The sequence below is a fragment of the Ammospiza nelsoni genome, chromosome 18, assembly GCF_027579445.1.
Source record: "Ammospiza nelsoni isolate bAmmNel1 chromosome 18, bAmmNel1.pri, whole genome shotgun sequence".
Taxonomy (NCBI): domain Eukaryota; kingdom Metazoa; phylum Chordata; class Aves; order Passeriformes; family Passerellidae; genus Ammospiza; species Ammospiza nelsoni.
In genome coordinates, this window is record NC_080650.1 from 1,694,905 (window position 1) to 1,721,448 (window position 26,544).

General features: G+C 53.9%; 1 protein-coding gene across 3 annotated transcripts; it reads left to right on the forward strand.

Annotated features, from left to right (window-relative positions):
• The first annotated feature begins 611 nt into the window (after positions 1-611).
• SCARB1 (scavenger receptor class B member 1) lies at positions 612-20,695 on the forward strand. 3 transcript variants are annotated; one of them, XM_059485356.1, is made up of 12 exons: positions 612-813; positions 4,210-4,367; positions 6,889-7,030; positions 7,468-7,671; positions 7,822-7,917; positions 8,437-8,549; positions 10,273-10,439; positions 11,026-11,144; positions 12,192-12,265; positions 13,085-13,136; positions 13,558-13,704; positions 20,021-20,695. In XM_059485356.1, exons 1-12 carry the CDS (start codon positions 694-696, stop codon positions 20,132-20,134), a joined length of 1,506 nt encoding a protein of 501 aa, XP_059341339.1. In that variant the 5' UTR covers positions 612-693; the 3' UTR covers positions 20,135-20,695. The 3 variants fall into 3 exon arrangements, with proteins under 3 accessions (XP_059341339.1, XP_059341341.1, XP_059341342.1); XM_059485358.1 differs by lacking the exon at positions 20,021-20,695 and adding an exon at positions 17,465-18,371; XM_059485359.1 differs by lacking the exon at positions 20,021-20,695 and adding an exon at positions 16,886-17,390.
• Positions 20,696-26,544: the final 5,849 nt, after the last annotated feature.

The following is a 26,544-nucleotide window of genomic DNA, read 5'->3' on the forward strand; positions in this document are numbered from 1 at the left end:
ATATACACATGAATAGAAACATGGTTTATGTCTTTTTTTTTGTCTAGTGACAACAAGAAGGAATGACTTCAAACTGAAATATATATATATATATATACACATGAACACAAGCACTTTTATGTATTTTTTGTCTAGCATGTAATGACAGAACAAGAAGGAATGGCTTATAAACTGTAAAAAATAGGTTTAGATCAGATATTAGGATAAAAATCTTTACTGTGGTGATGGTGAGGCACAGGGACATATTTCCCAGAGAAGCTGTGGCTGCCCCTGGATCCCTGGCAGTGCCCAAGCCCAGGTTGGATGGGGTTGGAGCAGCCTGGGACAGTGGAAGGTGTCCCTGCCCACGAGATGATCTTTAAAGTCCCGTCCAACGCAAACCACTCTATTCTACAGTTGCATGACTGAGCGATATTTTATCTGTCTATGTATTTATTTATACATTTCCTCTCAGTATTTTACCGTTGTGCCCGTTTTCCCGTGCTCCCACACGGGTTTACATTGACGCTCGCCTTCCCTTTCCCGTCGCGCCTCCCGCCGGGGGGGGCGTGGCTGTGGGCGTGGCCTCAATCGCCAGCCCCGCCCCGTCCGGCGCGGCCCCGCCCCCTCGTCCGGGCCGGGCCGGGCCGGGCCGCGGGGCCATCCATAAAGCGGCGGGGCCCGCTCCGCTCCCGGTACCGGCTCCGCCCCGCCATGGCCGTGGCCCACCGCAGGCTGTCCGTGGGGCTGGGGCTCGCCGGGCTGGCCTGCGCGCTCCTGGGGGGCTGCCTGCTGCTCCTGGGGCCGCTCATCGTCCGGCAGCAGGTCATCAAGGTCAGCGGGGCGCGGGGGCGCGGCGGGGGCTCCGCTCGGTGCGGGCGGTGCGGGGTCGCTGAAGTGCGGCTGGAGGGTGCGCTGGAGGCCGTGTGCGCTGCGGGGCTCGGCTCGGCTCGGTGCGGCATGCGGTGCGGAGCGGGGTCGGTGCAGGGGCCCAGAGGGGTGCGGTGCGGTGCGGGGCTCGGGGCGGTGCTGTCGGTGGCCGGGGCCGGTGCGCTGCGGGCTGGGGCTGCTGAGCCTTTCCCTTGTGCAGTGTGCTCCGGAGAGCCGAGCGCTGGAAGAGGCAGCGTCGCTGCTGCAGCTCCGAGCAGCCTCTGGGCAAATGCGGTTTGGGGTGTTCCACCCTTGGTGGCAGCAAATATGCCCGCAGTGAGCAGGTGAAGCAGCCCTGGGTAGCTTTGCATCGCTGAGATTAGCTGGGGATGCTTGGCAGAGCATCACCCTGAGCACCGACACTTCCCCTTCCCTCCTGCCTCTACCTGCAGCACCAGTCATTCCTTTCATAAGTAGATGAGCACACTGCCGGGCTACACGTGAGATGCTTTCCCGGCTGGAAACAGGAGCTCTCCAGAGGATCCCTGTGCATGGAGCAAACTCCCAGTTATCCTCTCTCCTTCAGAAAGAAGTCCTTTAGACTGAAATCCTGAAGAGTTGCTTCTCTGAACACCTGTTTTATCCACAGGAGAGGTCCTGAGGTTGAAGAGGGTTTGTCCCCAGAATGTGGGGCTGTGGATGGAGTTGTTGCCCTGCTCAGTAACTCTGCACAGTTTTATGAAGCAGCACTCCTGTCCCACCTGCTGTAATGTAGAGCTCATCCCCACATTTAGCCAAACCTTTTTCTCCCTGTCCAAGGCAGATGTGCTCCGTGCCTTGGCCTTTCTCCAAGCTTCCACCTACCCAGGTCAGCCCCTGAAAATTTGCTTCTGATGAAAGAGGTGAACAAACAGCTCGTAGCCAATGGCTGGCGCCGCGTGTGGCGCAAAGGCTGTGCCGAAAATGACCTACTTAAACTCACCCCTCGCAAGGGCAGAGCCCACAGCCCTGTGCATTAAACAGCACAAAGCCTTTGTTCAGCTTCAGCACATCAGGAACTGGTACCTGCAAATAAAAGGCTGAATGGCCCCTGCAGGACAGACATGACACTTTTTGTGCAAAAGCCTCTCTGCCCTCTTTTTAGCTAATCCTGATTTTTTCAACCTAATTAGCTAAGTTCTAATAATTTGCAATGAGAACAGAAGATGAAAAAAAGATCAACCCTTGTTTTTCCTCCCTTCACCTCAAGCCCTTGGTCTCCCCATCTTCAACATGACACAAAATTACCCTCCGTTCATTATTTTCCATTTCACATCCAGCCTAATAACTGAGTGATGACAGGTGATGAGAAACATTCAGGTCCTTGCTGAAACTCCGGGGTTGGTCTTCAGTGTGGGTAAGAGGAGCTAGAAGGGCTGGGGTTGGGCAGGTAAAGGCTGGTTTGCCCATCCTGGCCTCCTGAGCTCTGTCAGGATGGTGAATCCTGATGGAAAAGCACTTACCTATGGACAGGTGGTTGTTACCAGGATATCTTTGGGTGAAGCCTGCAGGGAAAGCAGGGAGCGTGGAGCCTGCCCCATCTGCACTGGGCTGCCTGTGGGGCTGGCCCTGCAAAACCTGGGGAATTTTGCTTTTCTGGGAGCATCTGGAATGGCACAGACCTGCACACAGTGAGTGAGGCTGCATGAGCTCTGCTCCCCTTGGGAGCTCAGGTGCTGTCCTGGGAGCAGGAGCAGCATGGTCCTGGCCCCATCTGGAGCTGATGGGCAGTAACCAGTTCCTTTCAGTTCCCCAGGAACAAAGATCAGCCTGGTCAGGAGGGGTCAAACAACTCAGTGACCCTTTGCAAGCCATTTGGTTGACAAATACTCTGTTTTTATCTCAGACATATGACCGTGTTTGTTTTGACCTAAAAATAGCTTAATTTTAAGCTCTTTTACCCCGTTTTGGGGATCTTAGGAGCACCTGAGGAGTACCTTGAGCTGGTGAGCCCAGGTGGGGAGGGAGCTGGGATGTAGCTCCATCTGACTGGGTGCTTCTTACAAAACTAAATACATCTGCAACAAGTGGTCAAGGGAGTGCGAGACAGAACAAGCAACTAAAGGAATGAGATGTTCTTGGTCATAAATCCATTTTATGCTTGGGAATTGGGGTCGTAAAGCAGACTAAATAAAAATCTGCCCTATTACTGCTCCTTTCTACCTTGAAATCCTTGAGGCTGGCAAAATGAGAGCAGCATGTGGTGGTGGGGAGGGTTTGCCAGGTTAGATGGGTTCCACAGCGTTGTGGAGATGTGTTCCCAGGGATTGGGGTGGATGAGGGGCTTGCAGGGGCTTGCTGCTCACAGGTAGCTCGGCTTTCCCATAAAATTCCTCAAGAGAGAAGAGGTGGTGTGGGGAAACCTCTGGCACCTCAACCCCCTGTGTCAGCAAATTTGTGCCCAGTGAGATGGAGCTGCTCCAGAGCAGGAGCTGCTGAGCTGCACCAGCACAAAGCCCACATCCCTCCTCCTGCTCATGGATCAGCCCCACTTCCATAATCTGCCTGGGTTACCTAAGCAGGGACATGGATCTCTGCTCCCAGGAGAAAAGATTAGGGTGGAACCCATCCAAAGTGGGTGTTCAAGAAGGAACAGGCTCCTGCCCTCCTGCAGCACCCTGGAGGCAGGGAGGGAGTGCAGGAGATGTGCCCTTGTAGCAGCTCTGGGCTGGGGAGGGCTTAGGGTGTCTCTGAGCTCCTGCAGGCATTTCCCAGCACTCAGGACAGTGATATGGGAGCAGGATTGTGCCTTGCCTTTGACCTGCCTCATCATCAGCTGTGAGTCAATGCAGGCTGGCAGCTGAGAGCAGCCACGGGTGTCCTGGGCTGTGCTGCTTTGCCCTCCCAGTTCTCCATCTTCCTTTTGGCAATCTGGTGGGCTCTCCCTGCTGGTACCCAGGCAGCTGTGAGGATAGCTGTGCCACTTCTCCCTGCTGGCTCTTAGCTGTATGGAGCTGCCAAAGCCACGAGCAAAGGCCTTTGGGACAGACAACTAAAACGTGCAGAGTAGTGAATAATTCGGAGCCCAGTCTGCAGCACATCAAACACTCGGAAGCCCTGTGGGCAGGATTAGGAAAGTTAAGCCTGAATAAATAAACCAGCAGACATCCTGGCTTCTAAGCATAAACCTGATGCTTCTGCACCCACAGGATTTCTCACTGTATATCTAGCTGGGTTTGTCTGCCGAAAACACCTGGATCCTCTGGAGAGCATCTGTGCCTGCCACCTTCAGCTGTGCCTTACACTGAGCCGAGGGTGGATGTGTTCACCTGCAGCCACAGAGCCCAAATGTTGTGTCCCTTTATTTCTTCTGCCTTACAGAACGTCAGGATCGACCCCAGCAGCATCTCCTTCCAGATGTGGAAAGACATCCCTGTCCCCTTCTACTTGTCAGTGCATTTCTTCGAGGTGCTGAACCCCAAGCAGGTCCTGCGGGGAGAGAAGCCAGTGCTGAGCCAGCGTGGGCCCTACGTGTACAGGTCAGGTGCCCCTGTGCCCCAGCCTGGCACGGGCCTGGCCTCTGTCTGTCTGACCTACGTGTACAGGTCAGGTGCCCCTGTGCCCCAGCCTGGCACGGGCCTGACCTGTGCTGCCTGCCAGCCTGCTGCCTGGCTCCTCTGGCAGGAGGACATGGCATCAGCAGCCTCACTGAGAGCCCAGGGGCAATGGACTTTGGAGGGACCCAGATGTGCTCTGGACTTTGGAGGGACCCAGATGTGCTCTAGTTGCTCTGATCTTGCTGAAGACAAAGGCAGGAGCCCTGGCCACTGAGACAGGGAGGTTGGTGGGTGCTCCACTGAGTTGTGGGGCTCAGCCTTTTTCTGGGGCCTGTTGGGCAGGCAGACCTGGGCTGATACGGCCCAAATGTGGGTATGAGGGGTGTTGGTGTGGTGGTGGGTGACCCTGTCTTCAGAGTGCTCTTCTTTTATCTTCACTGTGCATTGAAGAGCCCAGCTCCTGAGCTGGAGTCGCCTAAATATCAAATTTATGGGCCAGCCTAAGTCCTTATCTAACATGATACCTGAACATGCCCAAAATGAGTGCTCTGCTCATGGGAGCCAGCGTGGAGCACCAGCACTGGGTCAGGCCCACACACAGCAGGGCTGGGCCTGTTTGAGGATGCTGCCTGAAGCCCCAGGTGGTTCTCAGCACCTCAAAGTGATTGATGCTGAGTTGAATGCGTGAACTTGCCATGAGCAGTGATTTCCAGTATATTAGTACCTGCAGTAGTGGGGTGAGGTTGAACAGCAGCCTAAGCAAGCTCATGTGGGAAGCTTACTGGTTAATCCAAAGCTGTTTGAGCAGTGTGAGGGGACACCTGCAGTATGTATGTGCCCTTGTTTGCCCTGGCCTTGCCAGGTCCCCCGCTGTGGGTTCTGTATGTTTCCACTGCATCTCTTTGTTGGCTTGGGGAAAAGCTTCACTTGCTGTAAATAAGAATAAACAAAGGGGCAAAGCTTATTAGTGTCCTTGTGTTCCTGCTGAGCAAGATTAGTGCCCTTCCCTAATGTGGGCTGTAAAACAGAGGCTCCACAGTGGAGGACTTTGTTTTTGCTGGTGAGCTGAGCTTCAGCTCCTCCAGAAGCAGTGACAGGGTTGTGATGCTGGGGACAGAGCCCTGCAGCCATGGGGCTGGGGATGCTCCTGTGGTGTGAGCTCTAAAGTCCAGAGCACTGGGCTGGTGCCTTGAGAGGCTCCCTGGAACAGAGGCTGGACAGAGTTAAATTAATAAAGTAGAGATTTATTAAAAGGCCTTCAAAGGATGCACCTTGGGCAGTGCAAGAGCCCAGCCAGGGCTACACCCAAGCCGGATGACATGTAATGAGTTTTCACACTTTTATAAGTTTTGGTTCATTTCCATATTGAGGTTCACTGTCCAATTCCAGCTCCAGGTTGTGCAGTCCCACCCTCCCAGGTTGCTCCTCTCCATTCCCTGTTGATTGCACTTGTTGGGGCTGGAGCTGCAGTGGTGTCCTTGGTTCTGGGGCTGGAAAAGGATTGAGAGTGACTGAGGAGAGGCAAAGGATTGTTCTGTGGGACTGAGGAGAGGCAAAGGATTGTTCTGTGGGACTGAGGAGAGGCAAAGGATTGTTCTGTGGGACTGAGGAGAGGCAAAGGATTGTTCTGTGGGACTGGGGAGAGGAAAAGGATTGTTCTGTGGGACTGAGGAGAGGCAAAGGATTGTTCTGTGGGACTGAGGAGAGGAAAAGGATTGTTCTGTGGGACTGGGGAGAGGAAAAGGATTGTTCTGTGGGACTGAGGAGAGGCAAAGGATTGTGCTGTGGGACTGAGCTGCGAGGAGAGCTGCTGACACTTCATATGGAGTTCAGAAATACACACTAACACAGTACAGAATGTGGAAATCATGCAAGCTGGAAGGCATCAGGCGGTGTGCAGGACATGGATGGCCTGAAGCCCTGAGGAGCAGCAGGGCCATGATGCTGTGTGGGGGCTGCCCTGAGCCCAGGAGCCGTCCCATCTGCTTGGGAGCAAACTCCTGGTGGCACATGGGGCACCTTGGCCGCTCCTCTCCTGTGTGCAGCTTGTTTGGTGTGTCGGTGCTGTGGCTCTGCGTGCCTGGGCACCTCTCTGCTGTGCCTGGGCTTTACAGGGACTGTGGGTGAAGCAACAGAGGGGATTTGCTGTTTTGCCTTCAATTTCTTGGGTAATGAGTTGGGAAAGAACACTTTGTGCCTGCAAGAATCCAACCTGTCGGGGATGCGTGGCTCTTGGGCTGCTCTCTCCTGACAGACCCTAACCCTGCTTGGGGTGGGGGGTTTATATCTGGTTTATATCTGTTCCTACACTGCAGACCCTAACCCTGGCTGGGGTGGGAGGGTTTATATCTGGTTTATATCTGTCCCTCACTGCCTCCCCAGCTGCCCAATGGCTCCTCACTGGGCTTTGGTCTCCCCCAGCACCAGCCCAGGCCTGTGCAGCCCATTCTGTTTGAGGGGCTCTGCCTGGGGGTGGTTGCCATGATCTGCCATCTCTTTGCAGGGAGTACAGGGTTAAAACAAATATCACATTCCATGACAACGACACCGTTTCCTACCTGGAGTACCGACAGCTTTTCTTCCAGCCACACTTGTCCAATGGCACGGAGGACGAGTACATTGTGGTGCCAAACATCATGCTGATGGTAAGTGCTTCTTGCCTGGATGGGTTCCACCTTCTGAGCTTGCAGGGAGGGTGGTGATAGCCAGCATTGAATTACTGAATCACTTTCTTGTAGGGCTTGGGGCTGATCAAGCAATGAGGTGGTTAAGCTTATATAATGCAATTTTCTGCTTTGTGAGTGTTAATTGTTCTGTTAGGCTGCTCTGTTCCAAAACCAGAGTGTGCAGAGCAGCTGATCTGCAACTGCAGCCTCATCTGAGCATCCTGTGGGGAAATCAAGCCTGTGAGCCCACAACTGCTTCCTTCCCCAACTGGGAACAAATGAAGAACCTCAGTCTGTCCAGAGCATTCCTCTGGGGCTATGGATGGGAGCAGCAGAACAATTTGGGTTAACACCAAAAATGCTTCATCTTTGCTAAAGATGGGCCTCTCGTTGCAGACATTTGTTTCCTTTCTCAGGGAGCAGCTGTGATGGTGGAAAAACTGCCAGACCTGTTGAAGCTTTTGCTGAGTGGAGCCCTGGCCAGCCTGAAGCAGGAGGCGTTCATGAACCGCACCGTGGGCGAGATCATGTGGGGCTACGAAGACCCCCTGATAGATGCAATAAATATGATTGTTCCTGGCCTGCTCCCTTTCAAGGGGAAGTTTGGATTATTCATGGATGTAAGTGTTGGTTGGGAATGCGAAAATCCCAGCAATATTGATCTTGGGGTAGCTCAGAAACTGAGCTGAGCAGAAGCTGATGGGGCACCCAGAGTCAGGCACGTGTTGTGTGCAGGAGATTAAACAATCATTCCTTCTTTCTCTCTGCAGTTCAACAACTCCAACTCGGGGCTGTTCACAGTAAACAGGGGCATGAACAACATCAGCCAGGTTCACATGGTGGATTCATGGAATGGGCTCAAGAAGGTGAGAGTCTGGCAGCCAACCTTGAATTATGGGCAGTGCCTGATTAAAGCAGGGTCATCTGAAAGCTCTGGGGTGAAGAAAAGTTTCTACAGGACTTCAAGTGCTGCAATTTCTGTTTCAGCAAGTTGCCAGGAGGCAGCCATGTGGCAAGGGGCTATTCAGGAAGCAGTAAATTCATCTCCTCATGGGTTTTTCACTTGCACTCCCTTGCAGTGTTGTTGGGGCTGGTTGCCTCTATTGGTTGAAATCTCAGGCTCCTGTGGGCTGTGTTGAAGGTGTTAAAGGATGCTTTACTCTTCCCTTGTGGAATTGTGCTCCTAACTAAAATCAGCTGTAGAACTCAGGCTCTGGGGGCAGGGGGATCTTGTCCATTAATTGTTTGGTTCACAGAATCTTGGAGGATGGAAAATATGCCTAAGATGGGAAAGAACTTTGGTGCTGCTGTGGAAGCAGTGTGGGGTGGTGGACATTCCATGCAGGGAATCCTTCTGAGTAGTTCTCTCTCCCCCTGTCCCACAGGTGGATTACTGGAGGAGCAGCCAGTGCAACATGATCAACGGGACAGCAGGGGAGATGTGGCCACCCTTCATGTCCCCAACCTCCCTGCAGTTCTACAGCCCTGATGCCTGCAGGTGAGGCCACACTGCCGGCCTGTCCCCGTGCGGGTGGCAGGACAGCTGCTCCCATCCTGCACACACAGAGGCCTCATGAATTGTTTTTGGTAGCTAAAGTTCAGTTTGGGTCTGCATTATCTCTGAGCTTTGCAAACAGGGTAGTTGTCTCATTGTCAGCATCTTGTGGTGTCCATAAATATTTTCCAGATCACTGGAGATGTCCAGCTTGCCCACTTTAATCAGCAGAAAAGAACCAGATGTGGTTATCTGATCTAGATAAGATGTGGACAGTCAGAAGGAGAAGTAAGGGTTGTCAGAGGGAAATGCAACTGGAACTGCAGAACTCTTTCAGCTGACTAAACCCTTGGAGAAATTGTCTGGGAGGAAACTCATGCCACCATTTCCAGGCTCTGCCTTAGCTGATCACCCAGGGCTTAAAGCACCCCTCAGAGCTGGCCTGTGTGCCTGTCCCTGAGGCTGGAAGGAGGGAAGCAGGCACAAAACCCCTGTCCCTACCCTGGGGAAGATAATGCTAATTCCAGCTTTGTAGATAGAGCTGCAAAACAAGCAAGTGAACAGAGAACAATGAGCAGTGAACAAACAGCTGAGCTGGGATCAGCACAGGGATTCCTCTGCACAAGGGACATCAGCAAACACCAGAGTGACCTGGAGCCAGGAGTTTACATGGAAGTTTACCTGTAGCTGAAGTTTAAACACATTCCTGTTCCTGTCAGACTCCAGGAACCTCTGGAACAGAGCATGCTCCCAGTGAAGTGAAGGAAACCCAGCTTGGTTTCTTGCTGGCACAGGAGTTTCCTGTCACACAGAACTGTGGGGAAGTGGCTCAGCCTCTCAGACAGAGCTGTGTCTCCTCCCCAGACCTCTGCCTCAGCCTCTGTGGACAGTCACACGCATCAGTTGGGCTCAGAGCATTGCTGCCTCTCCGTGCAGCTGATGCTGAGGCAGCCACCAAGGTTTTGCTCTGCTGCTGGGCTGCAGCGAGCTCTGCCTCTTCACTGGGAAGTGAGCAGAGCCAAGAGGCCCACCTGTAACTGCTGAACATGCCCTGAATCCCCGTCCTTGCTCCCAGCACGAGGAGGGACCATCCCTCTGTGGGAATGAGCATCCCCTTGGCCTGCCCAGGCTGTCCTGGCAGCCCACTGTGACCCATTCTGTGATTCTCTGATCCCTGCAAGCCTCACTCAAGTGTGAAGGGAGCCAATTTTTGTCCTGGAAGCTCGGGCCAAACCTGGCCAGCAATATTGCAGCACAGTATCAACAGCCTCTAGTAGGAAGAAAAAAATCTTGCTGTGTCATGCAGGGAAATTTTCCACTGTCCTGGTGCTGGAGTCGGCTTGCAAAAGAGATTTCTGCAGTGTCCCTGCCCTGTAACGGAGCACCTCAGAGCCAGGGCTTGCATAAAGTGGGTATTATCTCTTGGAGAGCAGCCCTGGGGATTACTGCATGCCTTTAAACAAATCTCACCTGGATATAGCAAACAGACTTCTTATAAGCCTGTGGTTTCTCTGCCTGACTAGTCCTGACCAACCCTTTAGATGTGCTTAAAACATGGAAAGCAAAAGGTTTCAATCCTCATTCCCCGAAGCACTGCTGAGGGTTTATCTTGATCTCAAAGTCTAAGTTACATTGCAACTGCATCTTATCCAGGCAAGATAAGCAGCCGGTGCTGTGCTGGGAGCCTGTTGGCCAATGCTGATCCCTCTCCCCTGAACCATTGCAGGTCCATGACGCTGGTGTACGAGGAGTCGGGGCAGTTCCAGGGTGTGCCCACCTTCCGCTTCGTGGCACCCAAAACCCTCTTTGCCAACGGCACAGACTACCCACCCAACGAGGGCTTCTGCCCCTGCATGCAGTCTGGCATCCAGAACGTCAGCACCTGCAGGCTCAGTAAGTCCTTTCCCCCACCCTGGCTCTCCTCAGTGGACCTATATTAAATTTGAGATGCAGCAGAAGCTTGATTGTCTGGAAAAACAGCTCTAGTGCCTGCTGGGGTGCTGAGAAGTACTGGTGGGCTCTCTGCACTCCCACAGACCTCTCAGCAGTGAGGGGAAACCCTTTGTGCCTGATCTTTAGTGCCCAGCCCTGTGAGAGCCTGGCATTTGTGGGAATGCCTGGGGTACAGTGGGAGCATTGCATCCCCTGGGCTGCTGGGGGAGCAAGGAGGAGGCAGCCCACACAGATCCCAGATTAAATGTCAGCTTTGGACACTGAGTGTGTGTGTGACAGGCCAGCGTGTCCCTAACTGGTGTCTGGGCACAGGGGTTACCATGGCATGGTGGTGGGACAGAGTGGGTGGTCCTGAGCCCTCCCAGATCAGTGGAACAACCTGCAGCGAAGGAGGGGGAGGAGATTACTGGCTGGGAGGAGAAATTATAAAAGCGTGTTCAGAACAAGTACTGCAAGGCGGTAAAGACCTCAAATAAAGCTTTTAGTTGAGTGTGGAGCAGCTGAAGATGCCTTTAATCTCCTCCAGATGCACCGATGTTCATTTCCCACCCTCACTTCTACAACGCCGACCCGTCCCTGGTGGATGCAGTGGAAGGCCTGCACCCCAGCAAGGAGCAGCACGGGCTTTTCCTGGATGTGCACCCTGTGAGTGAGCCCCCCCAGGGTCCCCCGTGAGCCCAGGGACCAGCCCAGCCCAGGGGGACCCTGCCATCAGCCGAGTGCTGGCACCGCTCTGCTCTCGTGGCGCTGATCCCAGCAGGTTCCAGAGTGCAAAGACTGGCGAGGGCATGTGCAGATAAAAATGTCAAAGCCATAAACTAATTGAATAATTAGCCTGGCTCCTGGAGAATTGCAGAACTAATTATAAACATAATTGTTTTGATAAGCACAGTGAAACTCTTTCCACTGACTCAGGCCTATAACACCAGGAGGTGTATCTGGCAGCAGCCCAGCTCTGCCCCAACTCTGCCAGTGCACATTGCCATGAGAGCTGGCTGGCAGAGCCTGAGGAGCACGCTGTGCCTCAAGCTGGCACCTCCATTTTTGGGCTGGCACCTCCATTTTTGGGCTGGCTTCTTCCCTTCTCTCAGCCTGCCCATCTGGAACTGCTCTTGCACTGGACTGCTGCTGTTACACCCCTCCTGTTGTACCCCCAGTGTGAGGGTGAAGTCACCACTCCAGAGGGGAGATTTGGGCTGTCCTGAGGTATCCCTGTCCCAGCTGCTGATGGCAAAGGGACTTTGAGATTTTCCACCCACAGCCTGTGTTGTGTGAGGTCAGTTTTTCTAAATGTTCTGTGATATTTGCTCAAGCAAAAAAAAACCTGTTTCCCTCTTGAGGTGAGGTAAACTGTGTGTGTTATCTCAACATTGGGTTCTGACTGGTGTTTTTATCGTAGTTATGAAAATCTAATTAAGTTTATTACAGTATCAAACATCTCCTGATAACAGTACAGTTAACTGCATTTTTATCTAGCTGTAGGCTGCTGACTACAAACAGGGACAGTCCAACAAAAATTCTCTGCTTGTAAAAATGTGTTGCAAAACTGCAGAGTCATGAGAAACCAATGTCTTAATGGGTGTCAACATGACCAGCTTTGAAGTGTGATGTTTTTCATGGGCTTGGAATGCTGGACAGGGTCTGTTGGTCCCAGGAAGTCACTGATGAACTGGTTGTTCTCTTCCCCGGCAGATGACGGGCATCCCCATGAACTGCTCCATCAAGCTGCAGCTGAACCTGTACATAAAGCACGTGTCTGGTATCATGTAAGTGCTCACCTCCCAGAAATGTCCATCTGCCCTCCCTGAGCAGGGAGCTCTGCTGGTGCTGAGCTTGCTGCAGAGTTTACTCTCTGCAAAGCTTTGCCATGGGCAGTTGTCCCATTGCTGGAGCCAGCTGGCTCCTGTTGAAACATCATCCATTGCAGTGGCCACAAGTTCATCCCTTAGCAGTGCAGAGAGTGGCTGCCTGTTTGCTCAGCTGGGGCAGTGTCCCTGTCCCTCACAGACAGCTGAGGGAGGGATTGTTCCTCCTGGTGGGGCAGGAGGTTCACCTTGTTCTCCTCCACTGTGCTGCCTCTCAGATGAGGCAAAACCCACTTTGCCTGAGGGGTAGAGAGTGAAACCTGTGTCCACAAGGCACTTCCAGCTCTGTGAAAGCAAACAAGAGGTCTCTGTAACCAAACTGTGGTGCCAGATGTTAAATACCAGCAAGGGTGGGAGTGTGCTCTTGCTGCTTGGGCTGGGAGGCAAACCCCCAGGCAGCCCCATGGTGCCCCCCAGGTGACTGAGACAGAAACTTTGGCATTCTGCTGCACTCAGTTTCATCTCCCAGTGTTGGGATGGCACTTCCTGCTGTCCTTGGTCAGTTAAACCCCCATGGAAGCACAAGCTCTGCTCCTGCATGGGAAGCACCTGGTCCCCAAGGTGGGAGCAGCTCACCTTGGGATTGCCACCCCCTCATGGTTTCCTGGCCACTGTCAGTGTGTCAGATGTGTCCCCTCAGGAAGAATTGTGCTGCTAATTGTGACCTGATCAACCATAAACCTAAGCTTGTGTTTCTTTTTTGATTTTCTTCCCTCCCAGTCAAACAGGGCAGATTAAGCCCGTGGTCCTGCCGCTGCTGTGGTTTGCAGAGGTGAGCTGCCTTCCTCAGCCTGGTTCTGTCCCCATCACCCAGTGCTGGGGAAACTCCACTTTGCATAAAGCTTTAAGACAGCCAGACTAATTAAGCACCAACAGAAGGCTTTTCAATACTTGGCTATGCCATTAATCCCTCTGAGCTGAACAAACCCTGCTCTATACTTGGTAAATCTCTGGCTCTGCCCTAGATGTGGGGTTAAGTGGGGCCCTGGACAGAGCTGCCAGCATCCCTGTCCTCCTGTGGGCGTGGGAGTGCAGCCTCCAGCTGACTCCTGCTATTCAGTAAAAGCTTTTAGCCTGGCTGAATCTTGCATAACTTCCCTAATTTATGCTGGGAGGTGGTGGGAAGGGAATCATTCAGCTGGCCTCAGCCTGGATGGAGGGAGATGCCACTGACAGGTTGCTTTTTTGGGCAGAGTGGATCCATTGAAGGCTCAGTGCTGAAGCAGTTTTACACCAACCTGGTGCTGCTGCCCTCGGTGCTGGAGTACCTGCAGTACATCCTCCTTGGCCTCAGTGTCCCTCTCCTTGTCTCAGCAGCTCTCCTCATGGCAAGGAGGAAGGTAAGGCCCTGCAGGTGCCTGTGGGAAGTGCTGTCAGTCAAATCACACTCAATCAGAGGATGCAGTTTGGGCTGCCAATCTAACCTGTGTGAGGAAACACTGGCTGATGCCACCAACCATCTCCTGCTGGTGCCAGGTGCTAGCAGACAGCAACAGGGCTTCCTGAGCCATCTAGAAACTGGGCTGCAGATAGGTAACATGAAGCATTCCTATTGTTTTTGGTGCACAGCAGTGTTGGACGTGGCTGCCTGGAGGAGCAGGTATTTCTCAGCTCACCCAGCTAATGGAGGAACAATCCTGGTTTATCAAGCCAGTCTCCCTAGAAGGCAGCAGCAGGTCTGTGCTGTTGCATCTCTGCAGGCTCCCAGCGTTTTTCCAGTCAGAACAGAGCCTTCTCCAGAGGATGGAGCTGTCTGAACACAGCCTGCTAATGAAATGCACTTGCTGTGTTCTTGCAGAGGGGACAGAGCCACTGTGGCTGCTCCTCAGCCCAGCACAGATTCTGTGTTTCCTTGGAACTGCCTTGCTGTGCAAACTGCTCCAAAGAGTCTGTGACCGTGTTCACAGGGGTCTGAGGATGAGGGAAGAGACGAGGATCTGACTCCGTGTTTCAGAAGGCTGATTGATTATTTTATTATATATTATATTAAAACTATACTAGAAGAAAGGATTTCATCAGAAGGCTAGCTAAGAATAGAAAAAGAAAGAATGATAACAAAGGCTTGTGGCTCGGACAGAGAGTCCAAGTCAGCTGACTGTGATTGGCCATTAATTAGAAACAACCACATAAGCCCAATCCCAGATGCACCTGTTGCATTCCACAGTAGCAGATAACCATTGTTTACATTTTGTTCCTGAGGCCTCCCAGCTTCTCAGGAGGAAAAATCCTAAGGAAAGGATTTTTCATAGAAGATGTCTGTGACAGAGCTCTGGAAATGAAACCCTCAGATGGGAAACCCTTTGTGGGTCTGGGTTTGCTGAGAAGTGAAGACCTTTGAGGCCTGCTGGGAGCTCGGCTGTGAGGCAGGCAGTGGGGTGAGGCTGAGCTGTCAGGACTGAATATGGAACAGCCAAAACAGTCAGTGCAGATCTGTGCCTCTGGCACCACAGTGATCTGGTGACACTGAGCTCTGCCAGCTTTAGTTCTGGAAGCGGGGATCTAACTTCTACCCTAACCCTATAGCAAAGGAAGCTGGTTTAGCTTTGCACTGCAGTCAGGTGGCTTAGGCTGGCTCCAAAGCTGCAGAGGTGAAGAGGCTGTTATGGGGATAAAAGGCAGCTCTGGGATGAGAGCAGGATGAGGGGCGGCCTGTGTAAGGGGATGAGAGCAGGATGAGGGGTGGCCTGTGTAAGGGGATGAGAGCAGGATGAGGGGTGGCCTGTGTAAGGGGATGAGAGCAGGATGAGGGTGGCCTGTGTGAGGGGATGAGAGCAGGATGAGGGCAGGATGAGGGGTGGCCTGTGTGAGGGGATGAGAGCAGGATGAGGGGCGGCCTGTGTGAGGGGATGAGAGCAGGATGAGGGGCGGCCTGTGTGAGGGGATGAGAGCTGGATGAGGGGAGCCTGTGTGAGGGGATGAGAGCAGGATGAGGGCAGGCTGAGGGGCAGGATGAGGGGTGGCGTGTGTGAGGGGATGAGGGCAGCGTGTGTGAAGGGATGAGAGCAGGATGAGGGGTGGCCTGTGTGAGGGGATGAGAGTAGGATGAGGGGCGGTCTGTGTGAGGGGATGAGAGCAGGATGAGGGCAGCCTGTCTGAGGGGATGAGAGCAGGCTGAGGGGCGGCCTGTGTGAGGGGATGAGAGCAGGCTGAGGGGCAGCCTGTCTGAGGGGATGAGAGCAGGATGAGGGCAGCCTGTGTGAGGGGCTGCCTCTGCTCAGCTGCTTCCTGCCCTCCCTGGAACACCCATGCAAACCCACCTCACACAGTTCCAGGTTCTCGGAGTTCCACCTAATTGGATTTTAATCAAATCTACAATTACTTAAGTGACTTAAACACATGATCCCAAATCCCCTTGTTCCTCCGCACACTTCCCTGCAGGTGGGAGTGATGCTAGGGCCCAGGAGGAGCCCAGAGCTCAGCACCAAGCCCTAAATGTGCTGCCAGGATGGTTCTGGGGTGAACTGCTCCCCTTCAGCACACATCAGTGGTTGTTGGCTGGCACACAGGCTGCACTCTGCTGGTGAGCCGAGGGGCTCTGAAAAGGGCCTGGGCAGCTCTTTCTAACACCTTGTGCAGCCCTGAGCTGGCATTTCCTCACCCTGCTTTGTGCAAGTCTTAATTCCTGCTATCAAAGAGGTTTAGCCATGCTAGAAAGGGTCAGGGAGAAAAGCTGGATTTGTACTCGTTGAAGCCAACTGAATATCTGCTTGTGAAATATCCCAAGCCCAGGCATAAGCCAGCTGTATTTCTGTGCTCAGCCAAAAGAGTCATGAAGTGTTAGAACTAAAAATCCACAGCAGGAAGTGCCTGGCTACCTGGAAAGTGACTAAAAAGCCTCAATGACCTCCCAAATCTCTAAGAAAGCTGCACAACGACACATGAACGTCTCCACCTAATGAGCAGATAAGGGGTTGTAAACTGGAAGCCAGCGATTTGCAGCCAAGGTGTGTTCCTCATTTGATTGATTGAAGTGTTGCTGATCTAGCTCTGATTGCCTAATCGTGCACAGTTCTGCCTCCCGGAGCCACAGGCGATGTCAGAGGGGACACTGAGCAGGGACATTGTCCCCACCTTCACGTGTCTGCCAGCGTGAAGGGCTCCCTGACCCAGCTCCTGCCTGGCTGTCCTGTCTCCCTCTGGCTTCTGAGGCCAGTGCAGATGAGGTGCTGTGAAACACTCAAATCTTAGTGTAGTTTATGGTGGAGCCAGTTTGAAATGCATCTGTTGGACTCACAGCTCTAAAAATGCATAATCTGGGTGTAAAATGCCCCCAGGTGTTGTAGCTCCCTGCCATTGTGGCATAATGTGTGCTGACACTTTCAAAAGGCAAACAGAACCATTTTAAAACTGGCTTGACACTGAACAAAATCCTAAATAGGACTTAGCTTAATCTAAATTTCAAAATCTTCATTAATAACTAGATTCTAGTTGAACAGTGATTTCTCAAATCTCCTCTGAAAATTGGAACCCTGATGAAACCCATGTCTGAGTGAACCATAAACCAGACTGATTGTCTTCTAGGAAAAGTGCTCTTTATTTTGGAGTAGCAATAAAAAGAGCTCAGACAGTAATAAGGCAAATCAGGCCACCTCTGCCACAAAGCTGCCTCCAGTTAAGGGGACGGTGTTGCAGGAAGCCAGACTGTAGGTGGGTACCCAGTCAAGGTAACATGCTTTTCCCTCCTCCTGATGTGATTAAACTTCACTCCAAACCAATCAAATGAAACCTTTTGCTGTCCACATCTCCCAGCCATGCCCTCCTGGCGAGCTTTGATGGAACAATGCTGTCTCATGGCTTTGTTTGGGGCAATTTAGATGTCTTAATACTGGTGTTTAACCAGGTTTCAAGCACATGCTCTTATTGTTTCTCCTGGTGTACCTGATCTGCAGCCCTAATAATGTCAGCAGGGATCAGGGGAACAGTAGGATTGGTGTGGGGAAATACTTTTCCTGCCTGTTTTCCCCCATCTCTGAGTGTTTGAGCTCCAGAGGTAAGTTTATTTGAATGGGGTAACAGAGATCAGTCCACTGGTGGTGTCATCCCTCCCCTGACCAGAGGAGGGAATTTCTGATGTATAAAATATCTGGGTTTGTATTACAGGAGCACAAAGTCACTGAGTCGTTGAGGTTGAAGGGGCCTCTGGAGGTCATCCCCAATCCCTGTGCTCAGGCAGAGTCACCTAGCTCAGCACCATCTCCAGATGTCTCTTAAGGTCTTCAGGAGTGGAGATTCCCCAGGGCAGCTGTTCTCGTTTTTACACTTTTCACAGGAAAAACAAAAAGGAAAAAAAAGTATTTCTTAATGTGCAGATGGAATCCCCTTTAGGTGTCCCTTTGCTCTTGTCCTGGACACCACCAAGAAGAGCCTGGCTCTGTACTTACACCTTCCCTTCAGAACCTTGTTTCCAGTGCTGAGGTCTCCTGAGCCTTCTCTTTTGGAGGCTGGACAGGCCCAGTTCTCTCAGCCTCTGCTCACATCAGAGTCTCCAGTCCCAAAATCACTCCAGTGCTCCTTTGCTGGGCTCTTCCCAGCAGCTCCATCTCTCTCTTGTGCTGGGAAGCCCGGAGCTGCACACAGTGCTCGTGTGTGGCCCCTGCAGTGATGAGCAGAGGGCAAGGACCACTCCAGGAGCTGCTGGCAACACTCTCAGAGCAGCCCAGGATTCAGCTGGCTGCCTTTGCCACCCAGCTCACCCTCAGGTCCTTTTCTGCCATCCTGCTGCAGAGCTGGCGACCTTTAGGGTGTGCTGCTGTGTGGGGCTGTTCATCCCAAGCGAAATCCTTGTACATCCTCTTGTTGGACTTCATGAGGCTCCTTCCAGGCTCTTTCTCAGCCTGCTGAGGGCCCTCTGGTGTACCAGCCACTCCCCCAGGTTTTTCAGATCATTAATAAAGATGTTCAACAGGCCTGGACCCAGATTGACCCCTGGTGTACACTGATGGTTGCTGGCCTCCAACTCAGCTCTGGGCCTGGATGTTTGGCCAGTTCTCAGTCCCCCTCACTGCTTGCTCAAACAATCCCAACCTCATCAGCTTCCCTGGAAGGTTTTGATGGCAGATGGTGCCCAAAGCCTGGAGTGCAGGTAGACAACACCCCTGTTCTCCCCTGGTCTGCCAAGCCACTCATTCCATCACAGGTGATCAAGCACACCCCCTTGGTGAAGCCCAGGGGCTGCACTTGATGGTTTAATTGTCCTTCATGTGCTGGGAGTGGTTCCTAGAATTACCTGCTGCATCACTTTCTGGAGGATGAAGGGAGGCTGGCTGCTCTGTAGCTCCTGAGATTTTCCTTCTTAATCCTTTTCAAGATCTGCTTTCCTTCAGTCTTTGAGCCAGGACTGGTCAAAGACAGCAGGGAATGGCCTTGCTGTGACATGAGCCCACTCATCCCATCTTGGCCCATGGATTTGTGCATGTCTTGGTTCCTTCATGTTCTCTGACCTCATCCTCTTCCACCAAGGGTTCAAATTCCTTGCTCTGGACTTGCCCCTGGTTTCTGGGGTCCCCTGCCTCATTCAGGCCCTTGTGGTTCCTCCTCTTTCCTTGGTTACCTGGGTACTCAGAGAAGCCTTTCTTGTCTGACATCCTTGGCTGGATTCAGTTCCAGTTGGGTTTTGACTTTCCTCTCTTCATCCCTGCATGCTGGGAGAGTTTCCCTGTGTTCCTGCCAGGTTTTGTGTCCCTGCTCCCACCTTCCACGTGCCTGCTTTCTGCATTTGTGTCTGGAGCGCCTGGTTCATCCATGTTGTCCTGCTGGCATTTTTCCCTGGCTCGGGATCCTCGTTAGGGTGGAGTGTTCTTCAACTTGGAAGAGGTGACTCTTGAATATTAACCATCCATTCTGCCCTGACTGCATCCCCTCACCAGAGGTCTGTAGACACTTTTAGACTCAATAAGGTTGAAAATTCCTCCAGGATTCTCAAATCCAAGCTTCAGCCAAATGCCACCATGCCCAAAGAGTCTCCAGGTGTGCCTGGTGGTATCACTGGTGGAGCAGCAATGGTCAGAGGGTTAGAGAAGCCTCACAGTCCCTCCACAACACCCCAATCCATGTCCCCAGCCAGCAGTAGGCTCTGGCTGAGGGCCAGGTTGGTGTCCCTGTCCCCAGCAGCAGGAAGTGACCCAGTCCTGTCACCTGCTGCTTCCTCCTGAGGTTCTTGCATTAATTAGGGTCAGGGCCCACGTGGTCTGTTGGAGGGTGTATCTGGCTCCTGCTCAGCCCTGAGGGTGGTGAACCCGTTCTGTAGGTGTGTTTGGCTGAGGAGGAGCCATCCTGGTGCCCGAAGGCACCACCTTCCCCCTTCCCCAGAGGCTGCACCTGCATTATCCTGGGGAGGAGGCTGCCTGTGTGTGCTGCAGCTCCTGCCTAGGGCTCTCCAGGCTCTTGTGTCCCTCAGCAGAGTGTCCCTGTCCCTTCCATCTGGATGACTGTCCCACAGCTCTTCAGGCTGGGTGCTTGGGTGGTGGTACAGATGGGCAGGGATGGAGATAATCTGGTTTGGGTAAGGTGAGAGGTACAGAAAGGAAGTACAGAAATGTTCCATTGAAGAAATGGGTCCTTGGCCACTGCAGGAGGTTTGGGGTGTGCATGGCCTGGGTGGGGACGTGTGGCACTGCTGTGTGTGGCCAGGCTGTGACCTCTGTCCCTCCCCTGCAGAGAGGAGCTGCCCAGAAGAGCCCCCGAGCCCCTGCCAGAGCCACCCCCTCCTCTGAGAGCACCCCGCTGCTGCAGGACAGCGACAGCCCCGGGCAGCACGGAGCCCAGGCGTGAGCCAGGACAGCCCTGGGCAGCACGGAGCTGAACCAGCCTGGGACACCTTCCTGCTGCTGGGACAGCTCCTGCAGGACAGCAACAGCCCCAGGCAGCACGGAGCCCAGGCATGAACCAGCCTGGGACATGGATCCCACTGGGACACCTTCCTGCTGGGACACTGGTCCCACTGGGACACCTTCCCACTGACACAGCTCCTGGCGGGACAGCTCTCCACTGGGACATGACCACACTGCAGGTGACACTGCTTCAGATCCCCAGAGCCCTCTGGAAGGTGAAGTCCTGGGCAGCTCGGCAGAGATCCTGCACAGCACAGCACAGCCATGGGATGGTCCTGCTGCTCAGCATTCCTGCTCATCCAGAAACCTCAACACAGTGTTCAAGAACCCTTTTTGTCCCCAAGGGCCAGCCTGAGCCACTGCCCTTCTCTCCGGTGGAATGAAGGAATGAAGATTGTTGCTCACTGATCTGAGAAGTTATTTGCAATTTAAAACTGCCTACTGCTAGGGATAACAGGCACTTTAATGGCAGCCTTTAAAATAAATGAGTTTTGTATAGGTAGCAGTGATGGGATTTAGTGATCTTTTAAAAAGCCACTGTTCATCTCCCCAAATGGGGCACGCTGTCCTGGAGCCACTCACAGTTTTATTGCCACTTGATGTCACTGGGCTGTACTGCACATCATTTCTGGGGGCTGTCACTCCAGTGATGTCTCTTCCCAAAGTACCTGGAGCCTGCCTGGGGTTGCTGCAGCCTCTGCCTGTTTTGGGGAGCAGTGGTGCCTTTGGGAACCCCAGTTCTGTGCCATGACCTTGTGCTCCACAGCCACCCCAGCTCTCAGCCCTGCTGCTTCATCTCTCCTGGCTCTGGTGCCTGTGTGAGATGAGCCTTGGCAGGAGCTCAGGGTGCATCTGAGCTGTCACTCAGCTCCTGGCACTGTCCCTGCTGCCTGCTCAGCCATCTGGGATCAGCTCCTCTGGCTGTGGGCACTGGGAGGCACTGGGAGGCACTGGGGGGCACTGGTCACCCTGGCTGGCCACAGGGAGGGGGAGGCTTGGCCCTGTCCTGGTGTGTTAATAAAGATATTTGTGCTTTTGAGAAGCAGGAATATGTGCAATCATGGAAGTAACAATGGCCTTAAGTAGGGTTTGATTAAAGTATTGCAGATTTCTGAACTGGTGTGTTTGGGTGAGCTGGGGCTGGATCTCACCTGGGGGAGGGTGGTCTTGGGCCACACTTTGGTGGGGAGGAACCCCAAAGCCCAGGAATATTTTTGGAAAATGCCTAGCCTGTAGTGGTCTACCACACCTGCCTTGCCCACTTCCAGCCAGGAGCTTGGGAAAACCAAAGGGGGCAGTGCTGGAGCATCTGGCAAGGATGAGACAGAGGTGGGGAATCTCTGCTCTGGCTTGGAGCAGAGGATTTGTAGCTCTGTGTGTGACATAGGTGTTCATGGGGTCTGGAAACCTTTGTCCCTGTGATTTTCTAGTGGGGTAAGCAGTACTTTTCTCTTAGACCTCCCTTCCTCTCAGTGGGGAGGAAGAGCACAGGACACAAACCCAGTTCTGGGCCAGTGCATTCCTGGCTGGCCGTGTCCCAGCCCTGCAGTGGGCCTGGGCTGCCTGCCCATGGGAATGGAGTGATGGAGCCCAGCTCACAGCAGGGAAAGGTGGCACTTTGTCCATGCCTGAAGCGTCCCTTGCAGGTATGACAGCACTGACCAAGCCCTTTTTGTGGCCACTGCTGCGGGTTATCCCCGTGGCTCAGATCCTCACTGAGAGTGATCCTTAAACTGCAGCTGTGAGCTCGCTCTGGCCTCGAATCCGGATGTATCCATGGGCAAAGGGCGGCTCACACAGGAGCCGGGAGTGGGACACCAGAGGGTGCAGCATGGGTGGGCTCCTGTGGGAGGCTGTGATGGCATTGCGGTGCCAACTGCAGCCGGGCACGAATAAAGCACGGAACAGCGCTCTGAGCAGCAGCCCTGGCGGTGTTCTGGGGGGTTTGCAGAAGATAACGGGACAGGAGCGGGACAGGAGCAGTACCGGAGCAGTACCAGAGCTCCGCGCTCTGAGCGCGCTGCGGCCGCGGCTCGGGGAGCGCTGCAGCCCCGCCTGGAGCCACCGGAGGGCGCTGTGGGGCTGCGGACACTGCGGGGAGAGGGGGGACGGCGGATGCGGGGACAGAGGGTCTGATCCTGGGGGACAGAGGGACACAGGGTCTGATCCTGGGGGCCAGAGGGACACAGGGTCTGATCCTGGGGGACAGAGGGACACAGGGACTGATCCTGGGGGCCAGAGGGACACAGGGACTGATCCTGGAGGACACAGGGACACAGGGACTGATCCTGGGGGACAGAGGGACTCGGTAACCGGTGGAACAGGGGGGTCTCATCCTGGGAGACAGGGGTTCTGATCCTGGGGGACAGAGGGCCCTGGGCACGGTCAGGGATCCTCAGCACTGATCCCCTGTCCCAAACCCCGCCGTGTGTCTGTCCATGGGCACGCAGCAGCAGCACTCAGGTTGTTTTTCCCCTGTACTTCAGTCACCTTGTTGGCTGGTTGTGAATTCTCCAGCTCGTTTTAAAATGCTTCTCACACGCTGAGTCCGTCCCTGGCCCGAGTCACTGTCCCTTGCCAATTCCCTCCGTACAGGGTGTGCAGGGCTGCCCCTGGTGCAGCACACTCCCCCCCTCCCTGTGCCAGGCCAGGCTGGAGTCATTCACCCTCTCCCGAGGATGTTAATTGGCCCCCACAGGCTCAGTTATCATCACAACAATCTCGATTTACTGTGGGAGCCGCCTTTCACCCGGCCTGGCACAGCCATGGGAAATGAGCGAGTCATCTCCATCCTCCAGGCACTTCATCATCCACGGGGAGCTGTCGGGGCTTGGTGTCACTTCCCCCACCGTGTGACAGAGGCTCCACTGTCCCGTCTGCAAGGGAGGAAAGAGATAACACAACCCCCTCCATCCACACTGGGGCTGGGGTGCTTTTATAAATGCAGCACAGAGGATTTCCCATTCTCTGCATCCATCTCTATCTCACTTTCCTGCAGCCCCAGAGGAGGGCCAGGCTGGGGGGGCTGCAGGGGGACAGGGCAGAGCTTCAGTAATCTGTGTGTTATCCCCTTCACCTGTGCCCCACCTACAGCAGGAGAAATCTGTGTATCCCCTTCACCTGTGCCCCATCTGCAGCAGGGACAATCTGTGTGTTATCCCCTTCACCTGTGCCCATCTACACCAGAAATAATCTGTGTTATCACCTTCACCTGTGCCCCACCTGCAGCAGGAGAAATCTGTGTGTTATCCCCTTCACCTGTGCCCATCACTGCCAAGTGTTCTTTGTTACCTGGGCTGGGTTAAACCATCACTGCCAGGTGTTCCTTGTTACCTGGGCTGGGTTAAACCATCACTGCCAGGTGTTCTTTGTTACCTGGGCTGGGTTAAACCATCACTGCCAGGTGTTCCTTGTTACCTGGGCTGGGTTAAACCATCACTGCCAGGTGTTCCTTGTTACCTGGGCTGGGTTAAACCATCACTGCCAGGTGTTCTTTGTTACCTGGGCTGGGTTAAACCATCACTGCCAGGTGTTCCTTGTTACCTGGGCTGGGTTAAACCATCACTGCCAGGTGTTCCTTGTTACCTGGGCTGGGTTAAACCCTGCTGGGCACTCAGGGCTCAGTTTTGGGCTCTGTGAGTTCCTGCTCTGGTGTGTGGCTGCTCTGCTGCTCCCCATGGTAGCCAGGGCTGTTCCTGAGCTGTGGCTCTGCCCTCCTGCACAGGCTCCTCCAGCAGTGACCAAGTCCCACAGAGCTGCAGAGTGGTGAGTGGGGCTGGTGCTGGGGGGGTTGTGGGCATCTGGGTCTCTTGGGGCAGGGTTTGGGCTCTTCTTATTTAAAAAAAAACCAACAAACAACCAAACAGCAATGTGGGGCTGTTGCAGTTATTGGTGGTGTTTGATGGGAAGTGTTTTCCTTCCTGGATGCTGTAGGGTATCCAGGTTTGTGGGGCTGCAGGACCAAAATCCAGGCAGGAGGTGCCTGGAGGAGTTGCAGTGACTTGTGGCACCTGGTTTCTCTAGTGTTTGGCCACGATGAGCCTCTCTGTCTGGGAGAGAGTTGCTGGAGGGAGGACAAGCAGCTCGTGTGACTTTGGAGCGGAGCCTGGGCTGTGTTGGGCACTGCAGGGTTTGTGCTCCTGTGCTGGGTGGGTTTAACCCTTGGCCAGGGCTCTGTGGTGCAGGATCCGGCCCAAACCCATCCCCTGCTGTGTGCAGCAGCCTGGGCCCTGCTCCCAGGCTGTCTGAGGTTCTCTGTGGTGCAGGATCCACCATCGCCCCTAGCGAGAGCCCTGCCCTGGGCATCCCCCCATGCGTTGAGTCCTGGTGTGTTTTTGTGGCAGAGAGCAAACAGAGGCTCTCAGGGGTGTGTTGGATGTTAAACTTCACGGTGCTTAATGCCTCATTGAAGGAGTGTGACCCAATGTCCTTCCTCCTCCTGTTCTTGAGGATGTAGGAGCTTCATTTTATTGCCTTGCCAGTCACCAGAGTCAGGGCTGGGCCATTTCTGGGAATCAGCCTGGCTGCGTGCAAGTTCCTCCACCCAGGGCTGCCAGAAACTCTCCTGCCCTTCAAAAAGGGAAACAAAACCCCTTGGACTTGTTGCTTTGGGCTGCTGTTTTTACCGAGGTGCCCTGGCAGTGAGAGCTGGGGGCTCAGCCCATCCCTTTGGGGTGCCCCCTCCTTGCTGCTGGGGGCACAGGGCTTCCCAAGCCACCCCAGTGCCACCTCACCATGAATGTTTGTGTCCCAAATCCTGGTTCTGTTGGGGCAAACCAGAGTGCAGCCCCGTGTGAAGCCCCTGTTTCCCTTCCCCGCCCAGGGATGAATTGGCCCCACTGCAGCAGGGGGGTCCCACTGACCCCAGGCCCTGGGTTTCAGGCTGTGCTCAGGTCCCTGCTCCCTGTGCTTGGCAGCACCACAGACCATTCCTAAAAAGGAGCAGCCAGATGGAAAATGGATACCAAATGGTGCTCTCAGCCCCTTGGGGAGCAAGGTTTGATCCCTCAGCCTGCAGTTCCTGGGGGCTGGGACAGAGGCACACAACGCTATTTTAGAGGAATTTCCTTTTATAAAGTTCATTATTTCCCTCCTTTTGTAAGTTCTGATTTTCCCAGATATAAACTGGGTTCGGGTTTGGTGCTGATGGTCCGAGCTGGTGCTGAGGGTATGTGTGGTGTCTGGAGAGCTGTGCCCAGCCCTTGCCCAGCTGCTTTTTGGGTTCTGCAGGGCCAGGGAGCATCCCCAGCAGCTGATACCACATCAGGGGCTTTGCCCCACAGGTTCTCCTCAGGTGGAGACAATCCTCATCAGGCACCTCCCAAGGGCTGCCTGCCTGGTTCCCAGCCTGGTGGTCCCTCCCATCCCCCTGAGTGTTCCTGGGGGTGTCCAGCTGCATTTCTGGCCTCCCTGACCCTGTTTGCAGCACTGTAAAATCCCCATCTCCCGAGGTGACCCAGCTGCTCTCTGTCTCCTCCATCTGCTCTGGCTCCCAGAGCAGTTCCTGCAGGAAATTCCCTCCTGAGCCAGCAGTGCCACACACACAGGGTTCCCCTGGTGCCCAGGAGCTGGGCATGGTGTGTCACAAAGTGCCACCACTGCCAGCCCGGGGCCATCAGGGGGAGAGAGCTGAGCTGAGCTTCCAGGGCAGGAACTTCCAGCAGCTGCAGATCCCTCCCCAAAGACAGCATTTCAAGGAATTACCCTCTCCCCTCACTGCAGGCTTCCTCTGCTTTTCCAAGTAATTCTCTGGCGAGGGGCCAGGGCTGCAGTAACCCGAGCAGGGCAGAGCCCTGGGAACATCCGGGGCTGGAATTTGGTGTTTCCCAGGTTCCCAGCCCGTGGCTCTTATCTGCATTCGTGCCCCAGCTCCAGCACTGAGCCCCCCTCTCTCTCAGCTGTCTCCCTTGGGACTGTTGTGGTTCCAGAGCTCTGCATGCCACGAGGAGCAGGAAAAGCACCTTCAGTGATGGCTAAAATAATTAATGATTAGGGTTTTTGAGCTCTGCTTTGGCAAACAGCAATTGCTGTGTCGGTAACTCAGTCCCCCCCAATGGCAGGGCTGCTCCAGGTCCTGATGTGCTGGAGAGATGCAGGGGGATCCCCTGAGGGTGACAAACAGAGGGGAAGAGGGATTCTTATTAATGGAAAAGTCTCAATTTCTTTGGAGGAAAGACTGGGAGGGACAGCTATAAACACAACTGCAAAACTTGAGCAGGAATTCCACAGCCGTGAAAAACCGTGTGGATGGTAAAATTCTAATCTTGCAAGAGGGGGGAAGCAGAGCTTGTGAGAACAGTTTGTGGATCTCTGAGGAATTGTGTTTTCTCCTGGAGATGGAAGTCCTGAGAC

Coding starts and splice junctions, on each gene's coding strand:
- SCARB1 (XM_059485359.1), top strand. CDS start 694: ATGGCCGTGGCCCACCGCAGGCTGTCCGTGGGGCTGGGGCTCGCCGGG. Junction 8,550..10,272: donor TACAGCCCTGATGCCTGCAG/GTGAGGCCACAC, acceptor GAACCATTGCAG/GTCCATGACGCTGGTGTACG. Junction 13,137..13,557: donor CGCTGCTGTGGTTTGCAGAG/GTGAGCTGCCTT, acceptor TTTTTTGGGCAG/AGTGGATCCATTGAAGGCTC.